The sequence below is a fragment of the Osmia lignaria genome, chromosome 16, assembly GCF_051020975.1.
Source record: "Osmia lignaria lignaria isolate PbOS001 chromosome 16, iyOsmLign1, whole genome shotgun sequence".
NCBI lineage: Eukaryota > Metazoa > Arthropoda > Insecta > Hymenoptera > Megachilidae > Osmia > Osmia lignaria.
Genome location: NC_135047.1, coordinates 1,944,883 through 1,962,833, shown reverse-complemented (window position 1 = coordinate 1,962,833; position 17,951 = coordinate 1,944,883). Strand labels below are relative to the sequence as shown.

The following is a 17,951-nucleotide window of genomic DNA, read 5'->3' as shown; positions in this document are numbered from 1 at the left end:
GCAAAAAAAAAAAAAAAACAATCAACAAAAAAGAAAAATCGCGAAACTCTAATTGACACGTGGACGAAAAAGGACTTTATATAAGTCGTTGTTCGTGCACACGTGCCGTGCTCGAGCAGAACTTGTGCGTTTCGTGCCATCGCGATCGCGTATGACGACTTATGAAGTCGCCAAAAATTTGAAAAATTGTACAGATAGATGCGAAGGCGAACGGCATACTCCGTTCGTATCGATCGTATCGTCAATTCTTCAAATATATTCCAGGTACAGGTTGATCACGCGAAATCGCGCCTACCCGACCAAGAGACTGTGACAACCTGTCCCGGCCCTACCTACTTACAATCTATCACACACACCAGAAGGTATACTACCTACCTACCTAACGCTATATTTAAAAAAGGCAAAATCACATTCTCACAAAAATTCATTCCACGACCCCCATACACTCCACCCGGGCGCAGAGCCTAAACTAGGGAGAACGTCCCGGGACGCCTCCGTCACCCGAGTTTCATCTCACATCACACTCTACGGTACGTACCATTTTTCACTGAAATCGTCTGGCAAGGCTAGCAATCATTGCGTATAATGATAATTACAAAATTTAATTAACTACTTTGATATAGAATATTTCATAGTAATGGTAATAATCATGGTAATAGTAATGATAACAATAGTATTTGGTTTATACGTTCATCGTACATCTTGTTGAATAAAATATTATTTCAAATTAAAAGTAAATGAAAAAGTTATTAAACCGACGCAATCCCACAGCCTAAAAACACACACACCATATGTGGAGATTACGACGTGCACGATATACTAACACAATGCCAGCCGCTTATTAATTATTATTCTTATGAACTAGGTCATCGCGCCCATTGCCTCTACCCATCCAAGTAGCACCTGGGCACGTGAATGGGCTTTGGCAATAAACACGGAAGGGGTTAAATCTGAAAATCCTGATCTACAAACATGATTAGTACATAAACATCTAACGGGCTAATATTTCACTATTTTAATAAAAGTGACTCGACTTTGTAAATATAAAGCTTTAAGAACAAATACAGAAAAGTAACATTGAGCAACTATGACGCAAACATGGTGCACTGCTAATATCAGCTGGCAACGAAGGGTCTCACGCCCCCTAGACTTACGCCAGACGCTACATACCACCCACCCCGCCTGGACGTCGTAACGCCAGGACAGAGTGCACCCCTTCGCTAAGAGCGCTACCCGCCCGTCCAACACGTTGCATCCAACGGTGTCAGATTGACGGACGCCCATAGTATAGACAAAAGGACTACAGTTTAGAATATGGTAACATATTTTCATATATTTCGTATTCTAAAGCTGCGCCTGCAAAGGCCTAGTAATGCATGGGTATATCTCCCAGAGATGGTGTTCACGGTCTTATGCCGCGGAATCCTTGTAACTAATTTGATTAATTAAATAATAAAAAGGATTGAGTTTAAAAACCAAAAGGATTCCCACCGAATACTAGTCAGTGCATCGTCATATTTACTCTCGCGCTGGAAATTTTTTGCAACACTAATTTAAGAAATGCAAAATTTTAATAAAAAAGAATTTAATGTCTTTAATTAAGAATTCTTTGCAATGAAACAACAATTTGTTGTGAAAAATAATAAAACATCCTCGGGTGACTCCCTCCTCAGAGTAAATTTTCAAGAATACGCAAAATGTGTTGAAATAGATCACTCTGAATTGGAAATCTACCCGTCACGAATTGTCTTCTTGCACATAAATTGTTCATTTTTTCATGAACGTGTAAATAAGTTAAACTTCGTTATTGAATGAATGAAATTTTAAAAAATTCTCAAATCATATTTGAATTTATAGTGTACAAAATGTAATTAAATCAATGTAACAGCATCATTAATATGTATAGCCAGTATACAGATTACATAATACTATTAATATTATATTGTTTTGAACCATCGTAATAATTAAGTCAGATAGTATTTGACTTCTCTATTACAAACAAACTAAATAAAATTGTTTCGGTATTAAAATATTCTAATTCCACAGTTAAGAATATTTAAGAGCATTGATATATTTCAAAAATATCTATTAGAATATGTGGAATTGAAATGATATTAAAACGCGGAGTACAAGAAGACCTATCCTAACTAAATGAAATGAAACAATAAAAATGTTACTACTCATGGGTATGTATAATCATACCCATGGTCACTATGCTTGCCAAGCACGTATACAACTAGTAGCCCGTGTCGATTCGGACCATTCGTCCTACGACATGAGTGGGCTACCAGAGGAACCATAAAACATGCGACTCACCGTTCGCAGATATACTCTTCTTCAGGTAGGAGGCTGCCTTGTAGGAGAATACTGAAGTCGTGAAGAAATTCATCTGTAACAAAAAAAGAAGAATTACGGTTAATTTTGAAAATTATAAATTTTTATTCTAATAAAATTATATATGAAATTGAATTTTATAAAATATTAGCAACTAAAAAGAAATCTCAATTATCAAGGGTTGAAATTGTAAATTATTCTGTTTTAATAAAAAGTAATTAAGTAACGTACCAAGACGGAAGTCGTGAAGAAAGCCATCATCAGGATATCCAGGAACTCGGCAATCAAAAAATTCATCTGTAACAAAACAAAAAAGAATTACGGTTAATTTTGCAAATTATCAATTTTTATTCTAATAAAATTATATATGAAATTGAATTTTATAAAATATTAGCAATAGCAATTAAGAACTCTCAATTATCAAGTATTGAAATTGTAAATTATTCTATTTCAATTAAAATTAATTAAATAAAGTAATAAGATACTTACACTCTTTCCTTATGGAGCAACGCCCAAAACTCCTCTTCAGTGGTGCATTGACTCTAATCCCGAATATATCGAGCAATTAAAGAAAAAAAAAAGAAAAAAAAATAAAGGTATAAAGTAACGCGACCGTGAATAATTTCCGGCGAACAATTGTAGTGATTCTACTTTCACGATGCAAAGGAAAAAGCAGAGCCGCGATTCTCTAGGAAATATTTTATAATTCGCAGCAAACACTGACTCTACTTTCGCGTGATTCCTTACTGTACAAACGCAACTCTATTCAGGGCCAGTTCACCCTTGAATAAATCAAAACATTGGAAATGTGTTCGTACAAACACTGACTCTACCGACCGCATTGCGCGCGGCCACAACAATTCCTGAAAGAAAAACTTAGTGAGCAGGGATGGGCTGGGTGGAAATATACAAAACAACATTCTTCTTATTGAGCATTCGTAATGGAAATACTGTTATTAATGACTTGTAAATGAAAATATCTATGTTCGTGAAATATATTCGACGAGCACAAATATTGTTAAAGCTGAATATTCATCCTAGATTGAAATGAAATGTTTTAAATGATTGTTGACAATTATTTCAATGAATATTACATCGATAGAAAATCATTTTGTAATAAAGATAATAGACTATTGTATTAAAGCAGAGGATTTTTGTTGTTATGATTGTAAGCATATTACAAATTGATGGAAATTCTATTATGGCATGATTTATAAATTATCTAATTCTTTTCAATAAGCAAAGTTTAATAATTAATCATGCTTGAACAGCATGTGATTTAAAAACGTGATTCTATTTCAATTTAAACTTGCATCGAGAGCTGGATATTATAATATAATTACTACGATTTGACAAAAATAGATTGTTTAAAATAATTTATAATCGCAGAAGAGAAGCAATCATTTGCAGTAAAATACGAATTATTTCAATTTTGTTCTAATTTAAAACAAATCTATTAAAATACTAGACGAAATTATCTAATAAAATGAAAAATTAATTATTCTTTTTCTATGAATTAATTAAAGCAAAAAAATGTCTTTAATTTTTCTTTCTTGACGTTGGTACCAATTAATTATCAAAAATGCTTATAATTAACAACGACTCGATAAAAAAAAAGTAATAATAAATGTTAATAATCGATTACAATAAATTAAAACAATAAATTCTTACGAAATTCTATTTCAAACCCATATTAGATGTCACGGCTTTCAATATCCATCAAATATCTGTAACAAAAAAGAAATACGAATTTATGTAAATAAAATTTAATCCACAATAATGAAGTTATTATTAATAAACGATCGAACTATAATTTATGTAAAATATTTTAACAGATACAATACGTAAGTACCTACTATTTATACGGAAGGATGCTCTCAATACGTCCTGTTACTTCGACGTTCGCGAGAGAAATGGCGAGACCTTCCTTCCCGACGAAGACCGGTCGGCATCGCTTCGGCATTCTTCGGTAAATTCCGCTATTGGCCGATACCTAAGCAAGTACACGAACAGGTCTAAACAGGAGTAATATTACTTACGATGCTCAAGAAACAACGTTATTAAATTAAAAACAGCAAATTGTGTAAAACAGTACTAAAAACATTCAATAATGTTTAGGAACTTAATAATATAAAAGAGAAAATAATTCAGATTCTGCTGTTCCACTTTTATTGTACATTCGTGGCGAGAGCAAAAATTTTCAACTCACGTATTTTCGAAAAGAACGCCGAATTAATGTCAAAGATCAAGAATTCAGACTTCTCTTCGATGTTTCTTTCTGTTTTTTGTACTTTTAACACCCGATCGGCAATTTAATTTAGTATTTAAAGATAATTTAATCTTACCTGTCGCAGACACGTGCTAAATAGACGCAGCTTCGAAGACGACTGTTGCACGCCACCACACTCCGCCCATTGCACCCTACAACGATAAACCTGATTGGTCGAAATGGTAAGACGCAATAATAGACGACCAATCACAGCCATTGATAGAAGTTTCGTATTGCTTCGAAACTTTAATATTAATCGTAAGGGAAAGGTTCGTTAAAAACTATCGACGCCATATTGAAATAAAGTCAAGATTATTTTTCTCAGGTTAAAACATGAAAATATAGGAAACAAAGTAGAAAAAATATAAGATATTGACGGGATTTAAGAAATTATTGATATAAAAGCAGAATAAATGAAGGAAATGTTATTTTAATTCGTATTTATATCGCTATAATAGTAAAAAACGAGAAAATCAAGTATCACGATTTATAACAATAAATTATGAGAAATATGTATTGAAAACGAGAAAAAATGCAATAATGTTAAAGAAATTATTGATATAAAGGGAAATAATTCAGATTCTGCTGTTCCACTCTTATTGTACATTCGTGGCGAGAGCAAAAATTTTCAACTCACGTATTTTCGAAAAGAACACCGAATTAATGTCAAAGATCAAGAATTCAGACTTTTCTTCGATGTTTCTTTCTATTTTTTGTACTTTCAACATCCGATCGGCAATTTAATTTAATATTTCAAGATAATTTAATTTTACCTGTTGCAGACACGTGCCAAACGGACGAAGCTTCGAAGAGGAATGACGCACTCCACCACACTCCGCACACCAGCCCTTTCAACGATGAATTTGATTGGTCCAAATGGGAAGACGCCATAACGGACGACCAATCACAACCATTGATAGAAACTTCAAATTGCTACAAAACTTTAATACTAAAATAAGGAAAAGGTTAATTGAAAACTATTGACGCCATATTGTAATAAAGTCAAGATTACTTTTTTCAATTTAAAGCACCGAAATATAGGGAATAAGACAGAAAAATACATAAGATATGAATGGTATTTAATAAATTATCATCATAAAAGCAGAATAAATGAGAAATATGTTGTTTTAATTCGTGTCTATGTAGGCAAAATAGGGTATAAATTTTCAGCTTACGCATTTCTGAAGACAATGTGGAAATGATGTCAGAAATTATGACTCCGGTCTTCTCTTCAACTTTGTCTTCTGTTTCTTGTACTTTTGATACCTAACACACAATTTAATATAATATTTTAATACAACGCAAGCGTCGAGGCCGCTTCACGTACACGAGCTGCGAATGAACTGCGCCCTACAGAAAAAATGAGAAACTAAATTTGTGGTCTGTTTTACGTTTTTGACGTCTTTTGCGAGTGAAAAATGAACGAAATCATAGTTCTCAAATTTCTTCTAACTGGAGGTTGTACATCATCCCCTGGGTGCTCGTTTTATTCCATCTGACCCACAGGATGTTAATCTGGTACCCATTTTGACACACGATTCGCAAATATGTTTATATTACGAATAAATTAACATAGGTGAGACTGTCGGTAAAGAAGACGGCACGATGCACAGCTCTCTCGTATGGCGCTACCGTCATTCCGAGGCAAAATTTACTCGAAACTCGTGCAGATGCATAGCTGCATTTTCTTTATATTTATTCCTGTTACATTCAACGATTGTGATATTTGTGGTGCTATTGAAAATTAAGAATCTTTTTGAATATCGCTCCTCCCGGGATGATGCGTGAGTGCGATATACTGACAATTCGCTCTTTACCAACACAATTGGATTTATGAGGATTCGTAGGAGCTAAACGGTAAACAAAAGTCATCAATTCACTGCACCTTTGTTCTTTTTTATTATGACCTAACTCCTTTGTATTTAATACTTACCGATGTACCCGAACATGTATTCCATTTGAAGGTGTCTTCCACAAAATTACTTCAAGATATGGTACAACAAATTAACGGTCTGTTGTAGATGGAAAATAGATGGAAAGCATCTCGGTTGTATTTGAGGTTAGAATATGTCATTACTGTCAATTGAACGGATACCCTAGGAGAGGTCTATCGTTATCAGCGCATTATCATTGATTTTTCTAATTTGTATTAGATCATTCTTATAAATATCGATATGAATACACTGATCTAGAAGACTGTACGATTCACTTTATAATGGTTGTATTTCGAAAAACTGGTGTAGAAGTTAAGGCCATCGACCGTATCAGCTGTTGCGTTCCGTACACTTTATACATTCCTCTTGTATAAAAAAAAACATGATTATTTTATATTTATAATAAACGATGTATATCAATTGAACGAAAGAATTCATTACATATGACTCAATAAAATTCCTGTCTTTAATGTCTGTAATTAATCGCTAAAATGATTTTTTTTAAATGTTATATTCATCAATAAAGTGATCTACGCCTGTTTGATAATATATTCTTTACTTATTTAGATACAAAAGCTTGGATCATTTTTGTTGTTCGTACGTTAGTAACACTGATTGATCATTTATCAGTGCACACACATCTAACGCTTTTATCTACGAATGTAAACATAATCACTTCTCACACAAATCGAATTCATTCAAATGTTTCTCTTATGCTCTGCGGCTATAAAAATTCCACTTTTCCATTTTCCTTATCAACCCATTTCAGTTATTCCTGTAAAAGTGTTTGCGATAATTTTATAATTCGTGTTCTTTGTTAAAATATGTCGTACAAAAATTAATCTACTCATAAATTGACGTAGCTGTATTTTATCATATAGATATATAGTAATATTCGACATGCAACCCCTGTGTCCAGGTCATCCCGAAACATTGAAAATGTAAGATCTTTGATTTATTATTATTATCGCGTATCAAGTACGCGGTAGATACGTAGATATTTAAAAAAAAAAAAGAAAGAAAATTGCTAATCCTAATATTAATAGTAGTATTAACCATTAAGGGTTAAGATAGCGAAACGTCGCGGGCACAATGCAATCGTTTCCAGCGTCAAAAAACAGAAAAAGAAAAGGAAAAAAAACTTGCGATAATTGGTGTGTTTTCATAACAATAAGTATTGTCCATGTAACGTAACTCTACCGATCTTCGTATAGCAATTACCAACCGTGTTGAATTCTTATTTTTTCAGGCCATCGGCGTCGCAGATATCAAAGGCAGGCTGGTAGAATGGCAGAGGACGAGAGGCAAATTAGAGCGGCAGCGGAGACACTGTTGACCGGTTCTGTTAACTCCCAGAGGAGCTCGTACACTCAGCAAAGTATAACTCGAACCCCGGATATCATTCTTAGCGAGGATCTTATCGCGGGCGCAATGCAAAACGGGAGGATGTCGAACGTTAGACGTTTCTTTTGCCTCTTCGTCACCTTCGACATTCTGCTCACATTTCTTATGTGGCTCATTTGTACGATGGTAAATAATCCTGTCCACCTTCGTCGCAACGATCTTCGATTGCATTCGTACTTAATCGTAATCATGTTTTTAGATCGCTGGCGAGAGCTTGGAATCGGCTTTCATGAATCAAGTAGTCCACTATCACATAAAGACGTCTTTGTTCGATATAGTGGTAAGTGTATACGATTACGATTAATCAGGTAAGTATTCGTGTTAACACGCTCGATTCGTGATAATTGTTTCATCGTGTTCCTCGTGAACAGAGAGATTTTACGGATTTCATCTTCTCAGATGGCAGCGATTTGCAGGTTCACGGTGTTGTTGCTCTTCTACGCGTTGCTTCGTTTGGACCATTGGGTCATCGTAGCTGTAAGTGGTAAAATTTCGTCAGAATATTCTAGTACCGTTCATGTTTTTATAAAAGAGGTACGATATTTGTTCTAGTTGACGACTGCCACGACCTGTGCCTTCTTAATCGCTAAAGTATTTCTTTTCGATGTAAGTTTCCATTCCTACGTTTGACAAATTGAATTTCGGTAGTGAAACACTTATGTTATGTTTCTCTTTTTTCCCTAGTGGTCAACATGCAGTCAACCAGTATTTCAAGTTCTTCTTATCCTTACGTCCTTCGTATTGCCTTGGGTGGAAGCTTGGTTCTTCGACATTCGCGTGTTACCTCAAGAAACGCATGCTAGAAATTGGCTTAGGCGTACGATACATTATTGCTTTTTATAAAGAAAGAATCATTTTGTTTTCCAATCATGAATAGAAGTTTGATACTGATTTTAGATTTCGCTGATAGCGAAAGAGAACCGCTTCTACGAGGCGTCACGTCGGAGACACGCCAGTATACAAGCATCGAACCTCCTACGGGAACATTTTTCACCCCTATGGATTCACCGGATCATTCTGATCACGAGGACGAAAGTTCAAGACCAGGAAGCGCGAGAGCGAACGAAGCATTCGGTTCGAAGCCTTTGCCGAGACTCACACCAGAATTGGTACACCCGAATCTTAATTGTTTATGAGGGTGCTTTAAATGGACGAGAATTTTTAATTGTGTTTAGGTAGAGGACTACAAGAGGAAAGCCAACGTGTTAGTACAGAATTGTCATGATTTATTACAGTCTACAGATTGGCAGATCGAAAGTATATTGCCGAACGGTGATATTATATTTTATATGCACCATCCTAAAATAGATGGAAAAATTTTTAAAATAGTAGTAAGTTTTCAATGTTCGGAGTTTCTGTTTCATATTATTTCGGGATAATTTAATACTCTTTTTACAGGGATTTATAGAGGCCCCTGCTAGTGTACTTGCCGATCAATTATTCAACGACATTGAATCGTTACCGACGTGGAATAAACTTGTTGTTGAATCGAAAAAATTATTGGTAACATTTTTTTTTAAATATGTGCACTTGGGTGCAACATGGGCTTGTTTTAGTCTAGGGAGAGCCTAGGAGTTGCACGCGACAGTAGAATAATTAAAATCATTTATTTTCACGAAATTTTGTTCATTAGCATATAGACGACGATACGGATATTATTTACCAAGCAACGGGTCCTCAAGGTGGAGGTGCTATTAGCGCTCGGGATTTCGTTATTTTAAGACATCGTACACAGTACGGTAATTATTATATTAGCAGTGGTACATCGGTGCCTTTCCCCGTACAACATCGTAATAAATATGTTAGGTAAGATTAAAAATAACTTATGTCATATAAAATATCTTTTGACTCGTGTCAAAAATGTTTTGCACTTTCTTATTTAAGAGCCGAAAACAATATAAGTTGTTGGGCGGCGGAAGAGCTTCTTGGCGAAAAAAATGGTTGCCGATTCACATGGATTATTAATACAAATTTAAAAGGCTGGATTCCACAGAAACTTGTAGACAAATCGATGTCTGCTGCATTGGTAGATTTCATGTCTTATGTAAGGAATTATGTGGACGAAATGCAAAAGACTTTTGCTTAGGTGTAACATTTGTTTCGGTGAAACGAACCACGGTCTTTCATAATCATCCCTATGTATTTGTGCAATCAAGAACGATTTCAATCTTTTATAATGATTCGAGAGAAATGCAATACCAAATACAAAATCATAATATGGTGACTCTGTAATGTTTTTCATGTGTTATGTATTTAGACTAAATTGAATGACAAATGTAGAAAAAGTCTGTACATGTTTCTTGTTGAAGAGTTTACAGACTGGCGGAACGATGGAAAAAGACTTTTTTTACATACTTTATACTTCATAAACCGAAATTCATCGAGGTTCGAAACACGTACTATTGTTAGGAAAAATATATTTTAAACTGACAGAAGCATTTTAAGTTAGCGAAACAACGTGGAAGAGAATCATGTTTTGCAATCACCTTACGATAGGATTGATATAAATTTTGTATCGTTTCTTTATAAATCATTCCTGAGTAATTTTATTTTATTAAAACCACAACAGATGTTTCTATTGCGTATTGATGATAATTGTGGCATTTAAATGTTTTATTATTCTATGTAGCTTTGCAGTATGTGGATTCTCTTATCATTGTTCCTAATATAAAAAACTGTTTATCTTCAAATGTAAAATGACAGGAAAAAAATGATATTTATTATACAAATATGTTTTCTAACGTATCTATTTAATTAATTATCCCGAATTTACAGAACTTCCATTTAGATATAGATATCTCAATGTGTATAAGTTTTTCGTGCTTAACACAAATTGTTATTTCACATGTTCCACCAAATTTAATTATTGTCTTCGTGATATTTCATTACTATATGTACAAAGTAAACAGCTATGTTGGGAGAAAAGTACCAAATAATTTAAAAAAAAAATGTCATGCAAAACGAATAGATAATTATATAAATAATTTAATACAATGAATGTATAAAACATCATTTTTTGTGTTTGTTAGCATTTTAAGCTTTATTTGATCAAAAATGGTTTTTTTTTTTAATACGTTTCGCATATGTAAAAGTAATCTATATAATATTTAAGAGTAATATTTTTTCTGTTTATTTAATATATATTAGAATAATTTGATAAAATTGTAATTTCTGTTTCAAGCTAATGCTACCTGGTATATTCATTATATCTACTTTCATTCCTGTGTTATATTTCTTTGTACGTACATATTACTACATGATTCACTAGTCACGTTTTATATTTTTGTTCGTTAGTAGATTCATTTAAATAAAATTAGTAATGTAATTAATTTTTAAATTTATAGAAGGTGCGAGTGAATTGCGACTTTGAACGGACAACGATAAAATTGATGATGTATTTACTTATTGAAAATCGATTATAATGTACTTAATTTTCTAAAATTGGCCTAAATAAACAAGATTGCTTGTAAATTATTGATGTTGTTCCATAGTAATGTACAATAATTTAAAAGCTTTCTATTCATAATTCGTACTTTGAAAAATGATTTAGTTTTTTCAACTTAATTAAGGTTATTTATTTATGAGTTAATATTTCCATCTATTCTTCAATTCCCTTGTATCACCTATTCTTATTATGTTCATTATTCGATTTTTTCTTTGGTATTTATTATATGAACGTTCCGTTACGATTAGTATTAAAGTTTTGAAGCAATTTTTAATTTCTATCAGTGGCTGTGATTAGTCGTCCCATCTCGGCGTCCTCTGTTTCCACCAATCAGATTCGTCGTTGTAGGTTAAGTGCGCGGAGTGTGGCACAGTACGTCATTCTTCTTGGAAGCTTCGTTCGTTTTGCACGCGTCTGCAACAGGTGAGATTAAATTATCTTCAAATATTAAAATTAAATTGTTTTTCGGGTGTTAAAAGTACAAAAAACAGAAAGACAATTCGAAGGGACATCTAGATTCCTGATTTTTGGCATTAATTTGGCGTTTTCTTCAAAAATACGCGAGTTGAAAATTTTTGCTCCCGCCACGAATTCACAATGAAATTGGAATAACAAAATCTGAATTACTTTCCCATTATATCAACAATTTCTTGAACATTATTGCATTTTTATCAGTATCATAACGGTGTTTTTAGAGTTCATGCTGAGTTCTATTCAAAATTAGTTCTGCTTCCCTGTTGTTTTACCCAATCCTTAGAATTGTAGAGTGTGTAACGAAGCAGCTGGCGAAAATCAGATTTTAACCTACATTGCTATTTCTGAACGTGAAACACAAATACCCTTTTAATCAATTTATTTAATTTCTGCTAAATTCTGTTACAGCGCGAAGTGTTCCTGCTTTTTATACCAGGATGGAACAGATGGCGTTCGTTCTCGAAGCACAAATTCAAAACCAGTCCAGTCTTGTTGGATTTGTAGTCACTGGCGATGCACAGAGTCGGGAGAACAGGTGGCGCCTGCGCCGGCGCGACGGTCTGAGACCGTACCAGATGGCCAGTCGGTCTCGCGCCTCACGCGTGTGCGGATCGGTAATTGTGGTTGTCTGTCGAGTTCGAATATCGTGTGCTCCGATTACTTTATATCAGTTTTCAGAACGACTGTCAACGATTGGTGTGACGAGAACTTGACATTTACTTTGTCGTGTGAAACTGCAACTGCACTTTGCATCCCAACGGAAGCGACACAGGTCCAGGACGATGCCGGAAACGTAAGGGACGCGCCGAAGCGTCAACGACGGGATGATGCAGAAATGGTGAGTTTGAATAATTCTCTTTTATTATTTCTTTGATTTAATATGCGAATGCGTTTACGATCATTTGTGCCATTTTTACTTGTTTCGTGTATTTGCCGGTAACGATTTTCGCGGATTCTTAAGTAAACTGCGTCGATAAAAATGCGACCACATGACAGATTCTCAAGTGTAGAAAGTACGGTTCATAACCTTTTGTTGTATTTTATTGCAAATAGTATTTTTTTCAACCATAAGTGAGTTGCACACTTCATTATAAATGAAATTATCTAATGAAAATTACACTTTTACAAAATGTTGTAAATGTGCAGTGTCCTTGATTAAATTTTTTAAATTAAAAACAATTATTCGTTACGTATTTTTTTGTTTTCAAAATTGAAAGAATTATGTTGCAAAAGGTTAAAATACGTTGAGGAAACGTAAGACTTTCACAGACGGATTTCTGAACTCAATAAGTGTTCGATTCGGAAATCAAACGAAACAGACACTCGATAAATCTCCACTTGTAACTTCCGCTATTCCTTTCTGGTTTATGCGCCTCAAGTCTTATCGAGGTCGCGCTTTCGATATCTATCTCTGATCCTTCGGGTGAGATCCTTTTGACCTTCGACCTTCCGAATCCAGCGAATACGCATCTATATATACATACATATATATATATTTAAAAAGGTAAATCCTACAATGATAGGAAATAACACAATATCAGCTTTAAAGAATAGTTAGATTTAAAAACAATTATGGTACAATATTCTTTTTTCCTTAAGAAAGACAGGATTTCGCGGTTTCGAATGCATTATCGTCGGAAAAGTAACATCCTTCCTTTTTATACTTGCACTTCCGTTTTGAGGTAACTTTGTTTGAAACTAGTTCCTGTCGTCTTTTCCTCTTGAAGGAAGTTTGAACGTCGAGGAGGAAAAGTTTTTCGTTCCCGTTCGTTTTAACGAATCCCCGCGCAGTTTAGCCGTCCAATATTTTTTTTATTAATTATCCTTGAAAAAATAATTTCACGTAAAATTTTGTAAATATTAATTCTCGAATGGCAGATGAAGATATTAGGAAGGAAGTTAAAGGTATCCGATTAATTTATTTCTTGAAATCCAAGATTCTTTAAAATTCCAATATTAGAAAAAGGAAAAAGGGACGCGATGTTTCTCGTTTTCCGTTGAATAAAATTTACCTAAACAGACGCGAAGATTTATGAAACGTCCCGATACGTTTCAACAGGTTGTTGATTCGCTCCCCTGTTTTTCTTCCCCTAAATCATCGAAGAAGAATACGCACTAAAATCCCTTTCCTTTCTCACCCCAATTTCCGTATGACGATATTGTTTCTATTCCGAACATTGCCATGGTTATATCGCCGGGCTACCGGGAACAGGAATAAATGTAGACGCTCGAAAGGAGCGTGATACTATGTCAGCTAATTTTAGCGATTTTACGAGCGTTTTGCGATAAAACGAAATTCATGGGAAACGGAGGTGACGACTGACTTCGTAGTTACGGGCGTTTGTTCCCGTTAAATTATCGTGCCACGTTGGTCGACCAACTTGTATAGAACGTCCACCTTTTCTTCGTTTCAAGAATAATTTCTCACTTGCAGTTTCGCTTTTGATCATTCCAAATCATCAAAATATCTCAGCGACGCTTTCCACCCCTCGTCGTTCCATAAACTGGTAATTTAAATGGTAAAAATTGCTCTGATAATTAGATGATGTAATCCAAGCGTCACGATAAGATTCTCGTCAACCGGAAGCCGGTTCGCGATTAATCAGAAGCTTGACGGAAGTCTAGCCGGAGGGATCAAAGACTTAAGAGGACAGAAAAGAGAGCAACAAAAGTCGTATAAAAATTTTATGTACTTTTCCAACGCTGCTAATCCTTTGAGTCGCCTGTTATGCTGTCGTCTTCAAAGCAATCTTTACGTGTATCTTCAATCTTCCACTGCATATCCTTTTTTCTCTTTTTTATTTCTCGTAAATCCCATTGGTAGCTTTTGTACGCTCGTTGCTTCCATTCCCTGTGTATCCACCCTGTCATTTCCAATTTCCGCATTCGTACCGTTAATTTCCTTGTTTTATATCGAAAGCAATATTATTTCAGAAGCAATTATTTTTTTCTAAATGCCATCCAAGGTGTTTGACAAAGCCTCCGGGAACGGAGGGTAGTTGAAAATTTCCTGTTGGGGCTGTAAAGAAGTTTTTCAACATTGCCCTCAATTTCTCCGTCCCCTTTGTTCCTTCCTCGTCTTTCTCCCTTTGTCACACTTTTTTCCCTCTTTTCTCTTTTCTACTGTTTTCCCTGAACATCATCCCCTAGCGAAGGTCAACCAACGTAGGTTGGTTACCATAGCGACACGCAAGTTCGGCTTGTGTCGCCCGTTTTCATCCCTTTTCCATGTGTTCAACGTGCGAAAACAGGACTCGTGACCAAGAACCACCGTGAACGGGGAATTACAGGGTCGATGGTGGAACGTAGAAATTTTCAAACAAGCGTTCCGTGTTTAATTAACAATTCGCGTCGCGCTATACATCCGCAACGTGGTCATTTTTATTTTCGGAATCTTTTTCTATCGCTCCACCCCCTAAGATTTATTCGAAATCCCGTCGATGTTTATTTGCGAACGGAAAGAAGACGTCCGATCGACGTTTCGTACACGGAACGGGTTTAATTTGCGGCTCGAATGAACGAGCTACTGTTTCGTGATCGATGTCAGTCCAGCCACGATGTTGTGTTTGTTTTGCAACGATCTTACGTCCTTTAATTCCCCTGATCAGTCGGAACATTGATCGTTACGCCGGCGGAGAATGAAATCCCTTCTATATTCAAAATAAACATTTCTTCGTGTGACATCACTTTATTCGGGAATCAAGTAACCTCCTCGCTGTTTATTCCTCTCTCTCTTAAATATTTTCCTCGAATTTTCTGCCGTATCTCGTCGGAATTGTTAATCGAGTTCGAACATTGATTGCTACCCCAATGGCAATCGCGAATTTTTCTTTATTCTTTCTCCTTTCGAATATTGATCTGAAATTTCCCAGCGTTTTCCCATGGAATCGGTGATCGGTTTGAAAATTGATTGCTACTTTAATGAAAGTCGAAGCAAACGTTTTCCAACGAGAATTGCGAACTTTCCCTCGTTCAGTCGTCTGAAATTTCGTTAGAGTTCGAATCGTTAGCGCGGCGCCACGAGCTTTTTGCCAGGCTGTTTCGGATATCGCGCGGTCTCTTGCCAAGAGTTTCGTAACGAGGCTGTCGCGGGTATATTCGAGCACGAGCCATTGACATCGTGAATGCCAACCGACCACCTGTAGAAAGCAGCGTTGCGAGCCAACTCACTGTCGTCGCCTGTTCTGTCCTGCTAACTTTCAGCTTGTTACGCGTGTCCGAACGTGTCAACCGGTGGACACCGGCGATCAAGCCGACCTTAACTTTGATGGAACTTCAACTATGCTTAAGGTTACCCTGGTGGTTGTCCGTGAGATTAATGCTAATTGTGTAGAACACACCAGGACAACTTGTGTCGTTAAGAGAAATAAACGGACAGATTTGTTAGTTTATAAATTCTTATTGGGAATGTACAGTGAGTGGCAAAAGTGAGTACTGTTCAAAATAGAATACTTTGGTTAAAATTGGACTAAATAACTTGAGGTTTTATGAGAAACTATTAAAATTAATTCACTTAAAAAATTACAATTTATTGAAATCGTGAAAAAGAATAGCGAATGGTAATTTTTCAACTTTTTTATATGAGTCAGATAAGTTATGTGTATGCTGAAAATTTCATCGAGATCAGTCAACGTAAATTTAAAAGTTATAAGTAATTAAAATTTTCGAAATTCGCGACTTTTCATCTAAGAACAGAACTAGTCACGTTCTTCACAAAAGTTGAAAAATTACCATTCACTATTTTTTTTCACGATTTCAACAAATTGTAATTTTTTAAGTCAATTAATTTTAATAGCTTGTTAAAAAACCTCAAGTTATTTAGTCCAATTTTAACCGAGGTATTTTATTTTGCCTCTTACTGTATATTTGAGCCAAATGCAGTTTTTATTTTTGTGAAATTGTAAATGAAAATTGTTGGAATTAAGCAACACAAAACACTAGAGAGTGTAACATCCTTCAGATAAAAATCCTAGTTACAGCAGTGTTTAAGTATAAATTATGATTAATATTATAATATAGACTAATTTGTAATATTGTTTTATGCCTTTTTATTCCGAAAAATGCATTCGTTTCGCGCCTTACCCCTTTTTTACGGAGTAAGTAGTATAGATCCGTGATAGGTCAGGCGTGGACCAGTATAGGTCAGCCATAAGTCAGACAATGCGTTTCTTATTACTTTCCATGAAATGTCTCTATTTTATCTATCGTAAAGCGGGAAGAATCGAAAACGTTACGATTCATTTGTTCAGAAATTGACAATAAATTTTGCGGTAAAGGCAATATAGGTATTTTTCGATCGATTGTCTCGTACAACTCTAAGGGCTCTGATTGCATCGCGTAGATTTTTCTTTTGAAACCTTGCCAGACACGTTATTCGCCCGTTTCCCGTGTTTATTCGTCGTCGTTGCAGCTGTATTTCCCTCCTGCTATCTCGAGACGTATGTACGTTGAAAACGAACGAACCTTTCGATCGACGAATCGAACGCGCGTCTTTCCCAGCACATGTCTCGATCCGAAACGGTTCAATTGCCAAAACATTTCTCGCGTTCCTTTCGTCGCGTTAAATTCCGCGGAATCTCGTCGCCCAAAAAAATAAATTGAATTCCTGATGAAATTCTGCAGTTTTTAAAGCTCGCCGAGCGTTCGAAACGATGTGGATGGAATTTCTTTTTTTTTTTTTTTGATATTTTAATCTCGTATCATAATTATTATAAAGTCACCAAGGTGTTACAATTTCGAGCGTTCTCGATTTTCATGAAAATTCATCATTCTCGGAAATAAACTTGGAACAGTGTAAATACAATTCACTATGTTTTTTGACGCTAGAAAATGTTATCATAACTGAAGTGGAATAGGTTCGCAAATACTCGTGCCAAAAACCGTTCTGATATCGTGCCTCTGTTAGTCATTTATCGCGGAAGTTTATCTCATAACATCTTTAAAGCGCGTCGTTGTACAGTTACACTCGCGAGTACCGCAATAAGCTGTATTTTCCTCGGTCCTCCAGCGATCTAAGTCGTCGGTTGCCAAGATATTAGTTCGAAAGTTAATTTTATCGTATCCCACGTGCACTGCCTTTCGTATTTTCAGA

General features: G+C 35.3%; 2 protein-coding genes across 2 annotated transcripts in view; both read left to right on the top strand.

Moving 5' to 3' along the window:
* The first annotated feature begins 5,979 nt into the window (after positions 1-5,979).
* Start1 (Steroidogenic acute regulatory protein-like) lies at positions 5,980-11,415 on the top strand. Its single transcript, XM_076692856.1, has 11 exons — positions 5,980-6,460; positions 7,787-8,067; positions 8,141-8,221; positions 8,341-8,418; positions 8,494-8,547; positions 8,626-8,758; positions 8,839-9,050; positions 9,117-9,272; positions 9,340-9,444; positions 9,575-9,747; positions 9,826-11,415. Exons 2-11 carry the CDS (start codon positions 7,825-7,827, stop codon positions 10,025-10,027), a joined length of 1,437 nt encoding a protein of 478 aa, XP_076548971.1. The 5' UTR covers positions 5,980-6,460; positions 7,787-7,824; the 3' UTR covers positions 10,028-11,415.
* An 881-nt stretch (positions 11,416-12,296) lies between these two features.
* The window catches only part of Dgk (diacyl glycerol kinase 1), a 56,794-nt gene continuing 51,139 nt past the window's right edge, over positions 12,297-17,951 (top strand). Inside the window, exons 1-2 of the mRNA XM_076692857.1 lie at positions 12,297-12,474; positions 12,539-12,698. The gene's annotated coding sequence lies outside the window, so the exon portion shown is untranslated. The remainder of the gene's footprint in view (positions 12,475-12,538; positions 12,699-17,951) is intronic.